The following is a 15,232-nucleotide window of genomic DNA, read 5'->3' on the forward strand; positions in this document are numbered from 1 at the left end:
GGAACCTGCCACAGAGGGCCTCTGAAAGGCTCTGCCCTACAGACTATCAAAGCAGACACTGAGACTTAAGGCCAACTGATGGGCAAAGTGCATGGAATCTTAAGTAAGAAGTGGGAAGTAGTAAGATCTGGAGAGGACAGGAACCCCACAAGGAGAGCAACAGAACCAGAAAATTTGAACATAGGGGTCTCTCCAGGGACTCATATTCCAACCAAGGAACATGCATGGAGATAACCTAGAACCCCTGCACAGATGTAGTCCATGACAGCATAGTATCCAAGTGGGTTCCATAGTAATGGGAAGAGGGACTGCCTCTGACATAATCTGAAAGGCCTGTTCTTTGATCACCTCCCCCTGAGGGGAGAGCAGCCCTACCAGGCCACAGATGACAATGCAGCCATTCCTAATGGGATCTGATAGAATAAGATCAGAAGGAAGGAGAGGAGGACCTCCCCATCAGTGGACTTGGGAGGGGCAAGCGAGAAGAAGGGGGAGGGAGGGTGGGGCTGGGAGGGGAGGAGGGAAGGGCTTATGGGGGGATAAAGTGAATAAACTGTAATTAATAAAAGATAAAAAAATAAAAAACAAAACAAAAAAATCTTTTCATCTTCCTGCTTCATGCTACTTAGCTCTCAAGCTACAGGCATGTGCATGTGTCACTACACTGGCTTAACCTTCATCTTCTTTACTTTTCCTTCTTCCTGACATGTTTAGCCCCCACTGTTCATACAAATGGTTTTCTTAGTTTGGTTCATCAATTAAAACTTGACTTTCCAACAATGCATAAGGTCAGTCTTAGTGGAACAAGCCTGAAACTTGGAAGACATACACAGGAGGATCCTCAGAGGTATTGGACCATATTGGTCTACATAGTGAGTTCCAGGCCAGACAGAGCTCTACAGTGAGACCTTGTCTCAAACAAAACAAAACAAAACAAAACAAAACAAAAACACTTTAAAATCTTTAACTTCCCAAAGAGAGATTCCTTGACCAAAGCCTTGAAGTATGACTAGAAACATTTCTTACAAAGTTTGTCACAATTTCAAATTTTACATACACATAAAAGATTCTAGTAAATTTGTAAGTTGAAAAATATTTCAAATAAAAATGTATTTACTATGCATCTTAAACATCATATTTTAGCAATACTCAGTCTTCTGCAGAGTACTTCTTATCTAACCTTGTGATCTAACAACAGCTCACTGTCACTGCCCAGTAGCACAAAGGTACACTCATACTATATATTGTCATCCCCAGAAAAGATGAACATTCAAAATTCAATACTGGTTTCTGCTGGCTGCATGTAGTTTAAGCACCATGGAATATTTGATAAATGATAACATGAACCATCATATGCCAGGCATCTTTGTGAATCTGTATGTGTCTGAGGGAGGGAGAGAGAGAACGAGAGAGAATTCTATGATCTGAATGCATTGTAAACTTAAATTCCAAAAGCATTGGAATGTGGAATTTGGTAGCAGTTTAGATCATAAGAGTGCAGTCTTTGAAGATATTACCTCTCTATTGTAGGAGTTATTTTATTGTCCAGGAAATAGATTTGTTACAGGAGTAAATTTAACACCCTGTTCACATCTCTCAATTTCTTTATGTTAACTGTTACCTGTTGAAATGCTGTGATAGTGGCCTCAATAAATATGACTCCCCCATCTTGGAATTAATCAGTTTCCAAAACTATAAATTATAAAATTTTTAAAATTACAGTGGCCACGCCAGACCAAAGGGGAAGAGGATGCACTCAGTCTTGATGTTAATGCGACTTGCTGTGCTCTGATGATGGGGAGGAGAGCTCCTCTTTTCTGAGGAGTAGGGGAGAAGAATACAGGGAGGAGGAGGGAGGGTGGATGACATGGAGAGGAGGGATGGGGTTACTATGTAAAATAAAGAGATAGATAGACAGATAGACAGACAGACAGACAGACAGATAGATAGATAGATAAGTTACATGGTCTCAGGTATTCTCTTATAGCAGTACAAAATAAGCTTAACTCATATTTATAGGTTTCCTTGTTTTGTTTATTAGCTGATTTCTCCACCTAGATTGTGACTTTCATGATCAACATGTACAGCTTTCAAAAAATATATCCTGAATATACCAGTAAGCATTCAACAGCTATGTATATAAGAGGTGACTGAACAAAATGAATACCATTCATAAGGCAATCTCACTTGCAAAATATATATGTAGAGAGAAAGAAATTAGCATAGATCAAATTCTAACTTTAATAGAACATTAATCTTTCTTGACTACTAATAGTAAATGTAATATACTTTAGGAATTAACATAATAAATGAAGGCAAGAGAAAGATTCATGAGAAAATCCTGTTAGGGAATTCAAGATTTTTATTGTTAAGAAATTATACTTGCTACAACCTCATCCAACACAATCTAAAATTTATCATATATATCAATGACAAATCTTTAAATATTTTAGGCGCACACAGTCTCTCTTTGTGCAGTTGTCCCATTCCAATTTATTTTCCATATTTCTGGATAAAACTGTATTTTCAAAAAGTCTTTAAGAACATCTTGAAAGTATGACTTAAAAGAATAACATATCTACCATATAAAAATACCATAGAGGACAGCACAACCAAAGACTATCAATAATATATCATTTTGACCAGGAGATAAAGAGGTATGGTTGAATAGTAGAGAACTTGTCTAGTATAAAATAGGGCCTGAATTAAACTTCCAGCACTGCAAAGAGAAAAAGAACACACACACACACACACACACACACACACACACACAAAGCTGGGGTTGAAGTTCAGTAAATAAAAAGCACTTGCTTAGATTAAAGACTCCACACCAGAAAAAGAAAAGACCATTAAAAAAAGGAAGAAAGAACCAAAATATCTTCCTCTTCTTTTTTTTTCTTTATTAATTACACTTTATTCACTTTGTATCCCCCTCGTGGTTCCCTACCTCCTCCCGTCCCAATCCTTCTTTTCCTCCACTCTCTACATGCATGCCCCTCCCCAAGTCCACTGATAGGGGAGGACTTCTTTTCCTTCCTTCTGATCCTAGTCAATTATCTTCCTCTTCTTTTAACTTCAGCTCAAAGTCCAATTATACTAGCTATTACAAGTATTAATATAGGGGCCAAATGTAGGCTAACAGTTGTCACAGACAGGATATCAATGCTTTTAATTACACTGTAAAACATTTACATTTTCTGTGTTAAAATAGTACCTCACATTTTGTTCAATATCCCAGAAGTGATTCAATGACTGTCTGCCAAATACATTTTTAGCACTGGTTTAATCAAGCTAATTTCATTCAGTACACTCAAGAGTGATAAATTTATTTTATAACAACTGAGAACAATCATTGACTAAAACTATAAGCTGTTTACATTACCTGTCTGTGAGAGGCTGAGAAGGCATTCTTTTACTCAGCGATGGAAGATCCAGGGAATCTGGTTTCTTATCCATTCTACAACATGCTTGTATATTTAAGTACTTAAATATGTGTACTTTTCCCTTTAAGCATATCTGTAAACAAAAAAGAAGTACATTTAGTAACAATTCTAATACAAATGTTTATTTTTACATGTATGAGTGTGTTGCTTCTATGTAAGAATGTGCACCATGTGCATGCCATATGGCAGAGTCCAGAAGAGGACATGTACTCCCTGGAATTAGAGTTATAAATGATTATAACTCTATAATAGAGTTATAATAGAGCCCACCATGTGGGCTCTAGGAAACAAACTCAGATTCTCATCAAAAACAGAATCTGGACTTAACTGCTGAACCATCTCCATGTACTCTAATTGCAAATATAAAGGAGCAGGATCAAGTTATTTATATATTGAAATTATCTCAAATTATGCTGAGATACTGCAATCAATATTTTAATATATTATATGTGTGTTATAAGGTAGAAAATGTGACTCTACTGATAATACTAAAAATCAACTATCATCTTTTCATCAGAATAAGTTTTCTATATTATACATTTACTTTTTCTTATTTAAGAATGGGGTTATTTTTTCTTAATTGAAAATACATTTTTATAAAATATATTCTGGTTATGGTTCCCCTCCCCTAACTCATCCCAGATCCTCTCCACTTCTGAACCTACCTAAATCCATATTATTATGATAATAAAATAAAATTTAAAAAAAAACTAAATAGAACAAAACAAGCAAAAGGATAGGAAAAGGTCAAAAATACACAAAAAACCACATACAGACTCTGAAATATACACATTTATTCACACACAACCCATAAAAAATTGTAAACGGTAATATGTAAACAAAAAAATCTATAATGTTAAAAATAGCCCACAAAAGCACTGTAAGACAGAAAAAAATTAGAAAAAAATACATAAATATAAAAACTTTCAAAAATACCACTGAGTTTATTTGGTTTTGAGAATATATAGCTGAGCATTGGGTCTTCCCTTAAGTATGGTTTTATACCCAGTGAGACTCCATCAGAGAAAACTAATTCTTCTTTTGTAAGTAGTTGCCAATTGGAAATAGCTTCTGAGTTAAGGATGGCGCTTGTTCCTACTTTTCTCAGGGCTAGGATCTCATCCTGCTTAGACCAGTGCAATCCCTGTGTGTATTTCTATTAAAACAAACTACTTCCTTTTTAAAAGCTTTATTTATTTTTACTTTATGTATATTCATGTTTGCCTGCATATATGTAAATGTACCACAGGTGTGGCCAATGATCATGAAAGCCAGAACAGGGTGTGGAAGATGCTGGAAATAGAACCATCAGTCACAGGCTAGAAACTGAACCTGGGTCCTCTGAAAGAGGAGAAACTGTTCGTAACTACTGAGCCATAACTCTACCCCCTATTTTTTTATATTTTACTCAGATTTTCTTGTTAAAAGTAAAATGAACAAACTACTACAAAACTATAATATCTATACCATGAGCAATGCCTTTATTAGAAAAAAAGAAATATATATTGAATGAATTAGTGAATATATAAATATATAATCTCACCAAAAACCAAAAAAAAAAATTGAAATAAATAAGTTTTTAAAGAAATGGTAGGCAGTGGTGGTACAAACTTTTAATTTTAGTATTAAGAAGGTAGCAATAAGCAGATCTCTGTGAGTTCAAGACCAGCCCGGTCAACACATTGAGGTAGAAGAAAGCCAGGGCTACATACACAAAGAAGCCCATGTCACACATACACACACACACACACACACACACAAACACACACACACACACACACACACACACACACACACACACACACACACACACACATATATATATATATATATATATATATATATCAAGGTGGAATAAACTTTGGCTAGGAAAATACTCTAAGAAAATACTTGGTCAAACAGAAAAATCAATGATAAGAGGACAAAACAAAACAAAAAACAACCTTCCAAGAAAAAAAAAAGGTATGTTGGCTAAAAAGATGAAATAACTTTGGGTAAAGCACTTGCATCAAAACCATGAAGACCTATATTTGATTCCCTAACTCCGCATTAAAAACAATCCTGTAAAACAACAGATCTGCTGGAGGTACCTCTGTCCCTGATGTCAAGTTATACTATAGAGAAACAGTAATAAAAACTGCATGGTACTTGCATAGAAACAGAATGGTAGATCAATGGAATTGAGAAGAAGAACCAGAAATAAACCCACACACTTATGGACACCTGATTTTTAACAAAGATGCTAAAAACGTTAAAATGGAAAAAAAAAAAGATAGCATCTTCAACAAATGATGCGGGTCTAACTGGATACCTACATGTAGAAAAATGCAAATAGATCCATACTTATCACCCTGCACAAAACTAAAATCCAAGTAGATCAAAGAATTCAATATAAAAACAGACACATTAAACCTGTTAGAAGAAAAATGGAGAAGATCCTCGAACTCATTGGCACAGGAGATAACTTCCTTAACAGAACATCAACAGCACCGGCTCTAAGATCAACAATCAATAAATGGGACCTCGTGAAAATGGAAAGCAAAGGACACTCATCAAAACAAAACGACAGCCTACAGATTGGGAAAGGATCTTCACCAACCCTATACCTGACAGAGGGCTAATATCCAGAATATTTAAAAAAACTTAAGAGGTTAAAACAGCAACAAATTAAGTAATACAATTAAAAACTGGGGTACAGAGGTAAACAGAGAATTCTCAGTAGAGGAACATTGAATGGCAGAGAAACACTTAAACGAATACTCAACATCCTTAGTCACCAGGGAACTGCAAATAAAAATGACCCTGAGATTTCACCTTATACCCATTAGAATGTCTAAGATCAAAAACTCAAGTGATAACACATGCTGGAGAGGATGTAGAGAAAGGGGAACCCAACTCCATTGCTGTTGGGAACGTAAACTTGTACAACAACCTTGGAAATCAATTAGGAATAGTGCTACCTCTCGATCCAGCTATACCACTCCTAGGCATATATCCAAAAGATGCTCAAGTACGTAACAAGGACATTTACTCAACCATGTTCATAGCACCTTTATTTGTAATATCCAGAAGCTGGAAACAACCCAGATGTCCCTCAGTTGAAGAATGGATACAGAAATTGTGGTACATTTACACAATGGAAAACTACTCAGCAAGTAAAAACAAGGAAATCAATAAATTTGCAGGCAATGATGGGGTCTAGAAAAGATCATCCTAGTGAGATATCCCTGAAGCAAAAAGACACACATGGTATATCTTCACTTATAAGTGGATGTTGGGCATATAATACAGGATAAACATATCTGTACACCTAAAGAAGCTAATCAAGAATGAGGTCTCTGGGTAAGATGCTCAATCTTCATTCAGAAAGGCAAAGGGGATAGACATCAGAAGGAGAAAACAGGGAATAAAACAGGGAATAAGACAGGAGCCTACCACAGAGGGTCTCTTAAAGGCTCTACCCAGCAGGGTATGGAAGCAGATGTTGAGACTTGTAGCCAAACTTTGGGCAGAGTGCAGGGAATCTTATGAAAGAAAGGGAGATAAAAAGACCTGGAGGGGAGAGGATCTCCATAAGGAAAGCAACAGAACCAAAAAATCTGGACACAAGGGTCTTTTATGAGAATGAAACTCTAAACAAGGACCAGGCATGGTGATACCCTAGAACCCCTGTACAGATGTAGCCCATGGCAGCTCACTGTCCAAGTGGGTTTTCTAGTAATGGGAACTGTCTCTGACATGAACTCAGGGGCTGGCTCTTTGATCACTTCCCACTGAGGGGGGAGCAGCCTGACCAGGTTACAGAGGAAGACAATGCAGCCACTCCTGATGAGATCTGACAGACTATGGTCAGATGGAAGTGGAGGAGGTCCTCCACTATCATTGGACTGGGGGAGGGGCATAAGAGAAGATGAGGGAGAGAGGGTGAGTTTGGGAGGGAAATGGGGAGGTGGCTATAGTTGGGATAAAAGTGAATAAACTGTAGTTAATAAAAATAAAATTAAATTTAAAAACTAACAACAACAAACAAGCAAAGAAACAAATAAAAAATATATACTATCCCAAGTCTCTAATGCAAATACCCTTACAACAAGATAGAATGGGGAGAAAGGAACATCTCTTAAAATTGGCAACAAGCTAGCCTAGTATATGCAGAGACAAAACAAGAGATACTTTTTTCAAACACATTGGGAGGTAGGACTAACACATGATATTGTTCTCTGACCTCCACATATGTGCCATGGCATGTGCACCCACACTTAAAAATATACAACAGATACAAAAAGAAAGTTTAAAAGAGAGAGAGAGAGAGAAAGAGAGAGAGAGAGAGAGAGAGAGAGAGAGAGAGAGAGAGAGAGAGAGAGATTGAGTACTAGTATGACGTAATTATGGCAAAATAGAGACAGGATAAAACAAACCTTAACAACAAAATCAGTGCTCGAGGTATCACTATTCCTTCTCTCAAGTTATACTATAGAATAATAGTAATAATACAGCATGGCACTTGAATAGAAACAGACATATTGATCAATAGCCTGGAAAATACATATAAACTCACACTCGTATAGCTACCAGATTTTTTACAAAGAAGCCAACAATAAACACTGGAGAAAAGACAGCATCCTGCCGTTCCATCCTGCACCTCATTTAACTTTATTCCACGATTCTTCTTTGCTGTTTCAACCCACCTGTTTTTTATTCACCATTCCCTTAAAGTATCTTCCTATAGCCCCTTACTAGTCCTTTAGAAGTTCCTTACTGGTTTGACTTTTATGGTACTCCAACTAGAACATACACATCTAAAGAGTCATCCACAGGTGAGAGAAAACACATAGCATTTCTTTTTTTGGGTTTAAACTATCTCAGCGAGGATAATTATTTCCAGCTCCAACAATTTGTCTGAGAATTTCATTTTTCTTTATAGATGAATTTTCATTGTGTATATGTGCCACATTTTCCTTAATCCGCTGATGGACATCTAGGCTGTGTTCCTTTTCTGGTTATTGTGACTAAAGCAGAAGTGAATATGGAAAGTCAAGTGTCTATATAGTAGGGTATAGAATCCTCTGGGAATATGCCCAGGAGTGGTATGGCTGAATCATATGGCAAAACTATTTCTAGCTTTTCAAGGAATCATCACAACAGTTTCCATAGTGCTTGCATCATTTTTGTACTCACACTAACAGCATATATGCTTCCCTTTGTCTACATCTTTGCCAGCATTTGTAGTCATTTGTTGTTGAGGGTTTCTGCTTTGGTTTGGTTTGGTTTGGTTTAAGAGTCATTCTGGCTTGGTAGGATGAAATATCAAATTGGTTTTAATTTTTGTTTCCCTGATAGTTGAGGATGTTGAATGTTCTTAAAATATTTCTCAAATATTTGTATTTCTTCTTTTGACACTCTTGTGTTTAGTTTCATGCCCCAATTTTAATTGGTTATTTGTTTTCATGATGTTCAGGTTCTTTTTTAAAAGTATTTAAAAAAATATTCTAGAGGCTAATCGTCTCACAGAAGTAAAGCTTGTAAGACATTTTCTCCAGTCTGTATACTGGTTCTTTACTCATGTGATGGAGTACTTTGCTGAACAGAAAATTTTTCATTTCATAAGTTTCCATTTATTGTTAGTTTTAGTTACTTGCAATATTGGAGTCCTGTTCAGAAAGAACTTTCTTGTGCCAAATGAGCTCAAACACATTCCTTACTTTTCCCTCTGTGAACTTCATGGTATAAGGTCTTAACATTGAATCTTTGATCCACTTGGGGTTTCGTGCACTGCGAGTGATGAGGATTTAGTTTTATTTTTCTCCATGTTATTATCTAATTTGACCAACACCACTTATTGAATTCCCCAACAGCTCACTTAACCTTAATTTACTGCTTTTTAAAAACATAGTATGGTATAGCAATTAAAAGTGTGTATGTTCTGGAGCCATGCATAACGGTCTTTGAAGAAAAACAAGTCACAGAATTAACTGACTTTTTCTAGATCACATGTCTTGAAACAGTCTTATATAACTGAAGCTGACCTCAAACTCCTTGTGTTTGAACTACTAATTTTCCTGCCTCTCCTTGGCAAGTATCACATTTTCCACTACACCCAGCATTCTTTTTTCAAGCTGTCTCTGTTTTCTCTGGGTGAAATATATGAAGAATATATGCCTTCACTGAGACACATTAATAAGAGAATGTAAGTTTTTAACAAGTTCCTCAGAATCTTATAAACGTATTTCTTGATATTACATGGACTATGTGTAAGTTTGTGTAATGGGAAAAAACTGAATTTGCCCAATTAAGATGACAATGGTTCTCCCAAAAAACCATAAACTATCTAACAAAAATCCCAGTGCCAGAAATGGGAAACCTTCTTTCAAGTTTCTGGTTAGAGGCACCGAAAGGAAGCCCAAAACAATATATGCTATGGCCAATGCCCTTAGTGCCTTCCAGAAAAGGAAGGTAGGTTTCAATTGCTGAAGACATCACATACTCTGCACACAGGATTTGAAGGAATCCATATGAAACTGAACTGCATGCCTCCTCTATGAAGATTAGCAGCAATCATCAATTCAGAAGGAACGGTACATTCAAGTTGCCAATAGATCAAAACAAGTAATAGTCCTACCCAGCTGTAGCATCAATGAACCATAGCATTGACCAGCATGGCAAGCTATTATTAAAAGAATAATAATAGCATCAGTATCTTGCTGTAACCAGCAGTCCCTTCACAGCTCTTAAGACCCACTCAATAGAAGGGAATTCTTGTTTGGCACTATGAACTTAGACAATTATTCATGACAGAGGAGGACATGGAATGTAGAGAAGAACCTACTACTTCCAGTTACCTAAACCAGTATAGTCTCTATATGGATTATAAATATATATCCTCATATTCACAAATAAATGTAGCTTTCGCCACTCATTGCAGAGCTTCTTTCTGCAATTGAAAGAGATTAAAGAAAGCCAAAACTACATAAAATTCTGTGGAAGAAGAGGTAGAAAAATTATAAGAGCAAGAGGGTATGGGGATACCAAGAAAACAAGGCCTTCTAAACACAGCAGGACCAATGCACACATGAAGTCACAGAGACTATGGCAACATGCACAAATGCATGTGTCTGTACCATACGAAGTACCAAAGCTGAAATGGAAGAAGACATGATCTCCCATCCTTAACCCATAAGCTATCTCCAATTTATAACCACTTACAAGAGAAAAATTAATTTCCCTAATAGTGTCTCACTGGGTACACAAACCACTATGAAGGCCAGGCCCCATGTCCAGCAATAAACACCAACATAAAATAAACTCAATGGTATTTTTGGAGAGTTGTTTCTTTGTCTCATATTCTTTGTCTATTTTTTTTTCCATTTTCATTTTCTTATACTACAGGCCTTTGCATATATATTATGGTTTCTGATTGTGTAACTTTAGGGGATTTCTCTGTGTGCTGATATATTTCTCTCTATGCCCATATATGTTTCTTGTGCTTTTATATTGATTCTTTCTTTTTTCTGTTTGTTTCCTTGTTTGCTTGTTTGGTCCTATCAAGATTTTTTTTTTTAATTTTTCATTATTTTCATATGTCTGTTTGTTTTCCAATGACAGAGAACAACAAATAATATGGATTTGAGTGGGTGGAGAGGTGGAAAGAAGTTAGGAGGAGTTGGGGGAGGAAAAATCAGAATATGTTGTATAAAAGTTTATTTTCAGTAAAATAGAAAGGAAGAAAGAAAAAGAAAGATAAGAAAGATGAAAAAGAAGACAACAATGACAATGATGAGAAAGAGAAAGAGGAGGAGAGGATGAGGAGGAAGAAGAAGGAAGGAAGGAAAGAAAGAAAGAAAGAAAGAAAGAAAGAAAGAAAGAAAGAAAGAAAGAACGAACGAAAGACAAACACAACTAGTCAAAACGCAGAGATCACCTGACTATTGGGAGCCCAGCCACAACAGATACAGCTGCAGCATAGCTCCTATATTTAAGGCTCAAGAATCACAGAAGTGGGGACTAAAAGACTGAAAGGGGCAGAGGACCCAAACAGTAGCTGAGACATTGTCTCTTTTATTATAAAAGCAAGCAAAGGAGGAAGAGGAGAAGGAGGAGGAAGAGGAGAAGAAGAAAAAATAAACACGACATGATGGGGAACAGTGGATCTGGGATGATGGAATGGGAGGAGTGGTGGTAAATGTGAATATGATCAAGATAAATTGTATGAAATTCTCTAAAAGTTAATGGACATATAAAAAAGAAAAAATACAACCTTTGTAATGAATGCAATTTAACATTATTGAAAGATTGAAATAAGCAAGCAAGCAAGCAAGAAAACAAACAAAAACTCTTCTTCAGATGCCAGGGACCAATGCTTGGAGTTAGTAGGAACTGTTGTGCTCCTCAGCCTTGTATGTGGGGTCACTAGTTAACACTATTCTACCTATTTTTCTTCTTCAAAATTATGCTATCTAAAAGACAAAATGCATATGATACTGTTTTAAAATTTAATAAACAGATAAAATCATGAAAAACTGAGAACAAATACATATCATGTGCTTATTACAAACCTGTGCTGGTGGTACTTGCAATGGATTGTTATCCAAAATTATTACTTGTAAATGATGGAGCTTCCTATAGCAAACAGGAATTTCAGTAACTTTATTACAGGAGAAATCCAACTTCACTAAGGGAAGATCTCCCAATTCTGTTCAGAAATGGGAAGAAAAAAGTAAGTTAAATAATGTATGGTCACTGTGTTACTCAAGTGAGTGAAAATAGTGCATATCTTACCATCTGGCAAAACATGAAGATTATTTCTTCTTATATTTAGCTCTTTAAGGGAATGTAATTTTCCCATTTGTGGGGGAAGGACCTGAATCTCATTGCAGCTAATGTCCTAAAGAAAACAAGAAAATAAAGTGATACTAAATTGAAAAGTACAAACATACATTCAATATTAAATTGTAAGCATATGGACAAATTGCAAGCAAAGTTCTTCTAATGTCCTTTTCTGGCAGATCTTTATTAGATCATCAGCTAATATACCACAGTCAAAAAAAATTATCCCAGAAGGAGAAAGACACACATGGTATATACTCACATATACAGATCTATAAGATATGATAAACATAATGAAATCTATACACCTAAAGAAGATAAACAAGAAAGAGGACCCGGGGTAAGATGATCAATCCTCACTTAGAAAGACAAATGGGATGGGCATTGGACATAGGAGAAAACAAGTAACAGGACAGGAGCATACCACTGAGGGCCTCTGAAAGACTCTACCTAGCAGTGTATCAAAGCACATGCTGAGACTCATAACCAAACTTTGGGCAGTGCAGGGAATCATATGAAAGAAGGGGAAGTTAGTATGACATGGAAAAGATAGGAGCTCCACAAGGACCAAATATATCTGGGCACAGGGTCTTTTCTGAGACTGACATTCAACCAAGGACCATGTATTGATATAACCTAGAACCTCCACTCAGATGTAGCCTGTGATAGCTCAGTAACCAATTGGTTTCCCATAGTAAGGGGAACAGGGACTATTTCTGACAGGAACTCAATGGCAGGCTCTTTGAACTCCCCCCCCCCAAGGGAGGTCCAGTCTTCCTAGGCCATAGAGGAGAACTTTGCAGCCAGTACTGAAGATAACTGATAAAACAGGGTCAGATGAAAGGGGAGGAGGACCTTCCCAATCAGTGGGCTTGGAAAGGGGTAGGGAGGAGATGAGGGAGGGAGGGAGGGTGGGTTTGGGAGGGAATGAGGGAGTGGGATACAGCTGGGACACAGAGTTAATAAAATGTAACTAATAATAAAAAATTTTAAAAAATAAATAAATAAAAAATTAAAAAATTGAAATTAAATTTAATAGGTACATAAGTAAAACTCTCAACAAAGAACAACTTTTGTCCACTGAAATTAGAAGAATGAGCCAAATGTTCAATCAGAAATAAAACATTAAAGATAACTACCAACCAACTAAAATAATCTGTCAATTATTGTAATTAATTTGAGATTATTTACAAAGATAAAAACTTCAAAAAAGTCAAGGATTTATAGATGTAAACAAGATATCCAAGACACCATAATCAAGAAAAGTTTAAATAAATTACTTTCTCCAAAGACATATGACTATGAAATAATTATAAGCATGCATTATGTGTAATCCATATCCTACTCAAAGACAGTCAAAAGAATCAGAATCTGAATTCTGTCAAGAGTATAAAATGTAACCCTGTTTTAAAATGCATTCACCCGAAGATCTTTTTGGAAAAAAACATGGAAAGCTGTAACTATAGAAGCTTCTTTAAATATAGATGGACAGAAATAAATACACATGCAAACAAAGAGAGTAAAAATGGAGTCACCCAATAATAGCACAACAATGCTCCTATTAGACACCTGATATTATCAAATAAGGCAATTCCAGAAATGGGTTACCTCTTTAAGAGTATTTGGCCAATGAGTTCCTGTAAAACTCAAAATATTAAATATACAAGCTCTTGATATTGCTGTTGGTTACCCTCTAAGACACCGACTGTAAGACCTTTTGTTGAAGACATCACCTACTAGAAATATAAGACATAGAAAAATCAAGCTAGTACTTACCTATAAGCTTCATCCCTTCTGGCTAGCTTTCAGACTTCTAAAAAGTACTATGTATGCTACCAGAAGAAAAAGTAAGCATCAATATTACCTACTGGTGAATCCTGTGGACTACCATAGTGACTGTCCTGGCAACAGGTCCATTGGTGCAATAATGGCATGAATACCATGGGAGTAAACAATGACTTTCTGATGGAATTTAATGCCTGCTCCGCAAGATAAAATCCATACCTGGCATTATTATCAAACCAATAACTTCTGGCTAGGCAGGTCACAGGTCCTAGGATAAAATTTACTACTACTGTTCTATTAACTAGACCCAGCACGAAACTGACTCCTTATGATTTGTTGTTATACACATAGATTAAAGCATCTTTTTCAACTCTTATCAAAGAAGCATCCGTTAACAGCAGACTATTAACACAGAGCCCCAGAACTACTAAGGATTCAAAGAATAAGAGGCTGTGGATTGATCAGCCCTAAAAGGTGCATCTATATTATAACTTCTCCTGCCAAGGCTCAGATGAGTCTTGTGGAAGATAGGTTGGGTTTATTAAGGATTACCACAAGGAAACACTTTTTCACAGATGTGGAAGGGAAATTACGCATATGAACTCACAGCAGTTATGACCAGAAGACCTGTGCAAGCTCAAGAAAGACAAATCCCAGCATGGAAAGGGAAAATGAGCAAAAAGTCCCACCCTTAGCTCAGGAGTTATTAGCAACAAATTGAATCGGAAAGTTAGTTTAATGTAAAAATTTATACACTATCATGTACTGGGATGCTTTTCCATTTCTGTTTGATTAAGAGATTTTAACATCTAAAGAGTATTGGGTTAATAGAAGAAGACAATGCAGACAGTCCTGATGAGACCTGATAGATTAGGGTCAGATGGAAGGGGAGGAGGAACTCCCCATCAGTGGACTGGGGAAGGAGCATGGGAGGAGAAGAGGGAGAGAGCATGGGCAGGATTGGGAGGGCATGAGGGAGGGTCTACAGCTGGGATAAAAAGTGAATAAATTATATTAAATTTAAAAAAATTAAAAAGAGTATTGGACTATTCAAAACACCCATAGATGAGGTGATGTCCAAAAGTAGCTCTCTCCTAAGAACTATGAACTATGGAAGGAATTAAACCATTGTATTATTTTGTTGTTCGTGGTAGTTTTGTGGGGTTTTTTGGATTTGGGGA

At 36.4% G+C, this 15,232-nt stretch overlaps 1 protein-coding gene across 7 annotated transcripts in view; it reads right to left on the reverse strand.

Moving 5' to 3' along the window:
* Lrch2 (leucine rich repeats and calponin homology domain containing 2) overlaps nucleotides 1-15,232 on the reverse strand; it is a 164,929-nt gene that overhangs the window by 64,813 nt on the left and 84,884 nt on the right. For all 7 annotated transcript variants that reach the window (XM_060375693.1, XM_060375695.1, XM_060375690.1 and 4 more), the window contains exons 4-6: nucleotides 12,219-12,324; nucleotides 11,996-12,132; nucleotides 3,383-3,516 (exon numbers count right to left, since the gene is read on the reverse strand). In XM_060375693.1, the coding sequence (XP_060231676.1) occupies nucleotides 3,383-3,516; nucleotides 11,996-12,132; nucleotides 12,219-12,324 (377 nt within the window). The remainder of the gene's footprint in view (nucleotides 1-3,382; nucleotides 3,517-11,995; nucleotides 12,133-12,218; nucleotides 12,325-15,232) is intronic.

Source organism: Meriones unguiculatus, chromosome X, assembly GCF_030254825.1.
Source record: "Meriones unguiculatus strain TT.TT164.6M chromosome X, Bangor_MerUng_6.1, whole genome shotgun sequence".
Lineage (NCBI taxonomy): Eukaryota > Metazoa > Chordata > Mammalia > Rodentia > Muridae > Meriones > Meriones unguiculatus.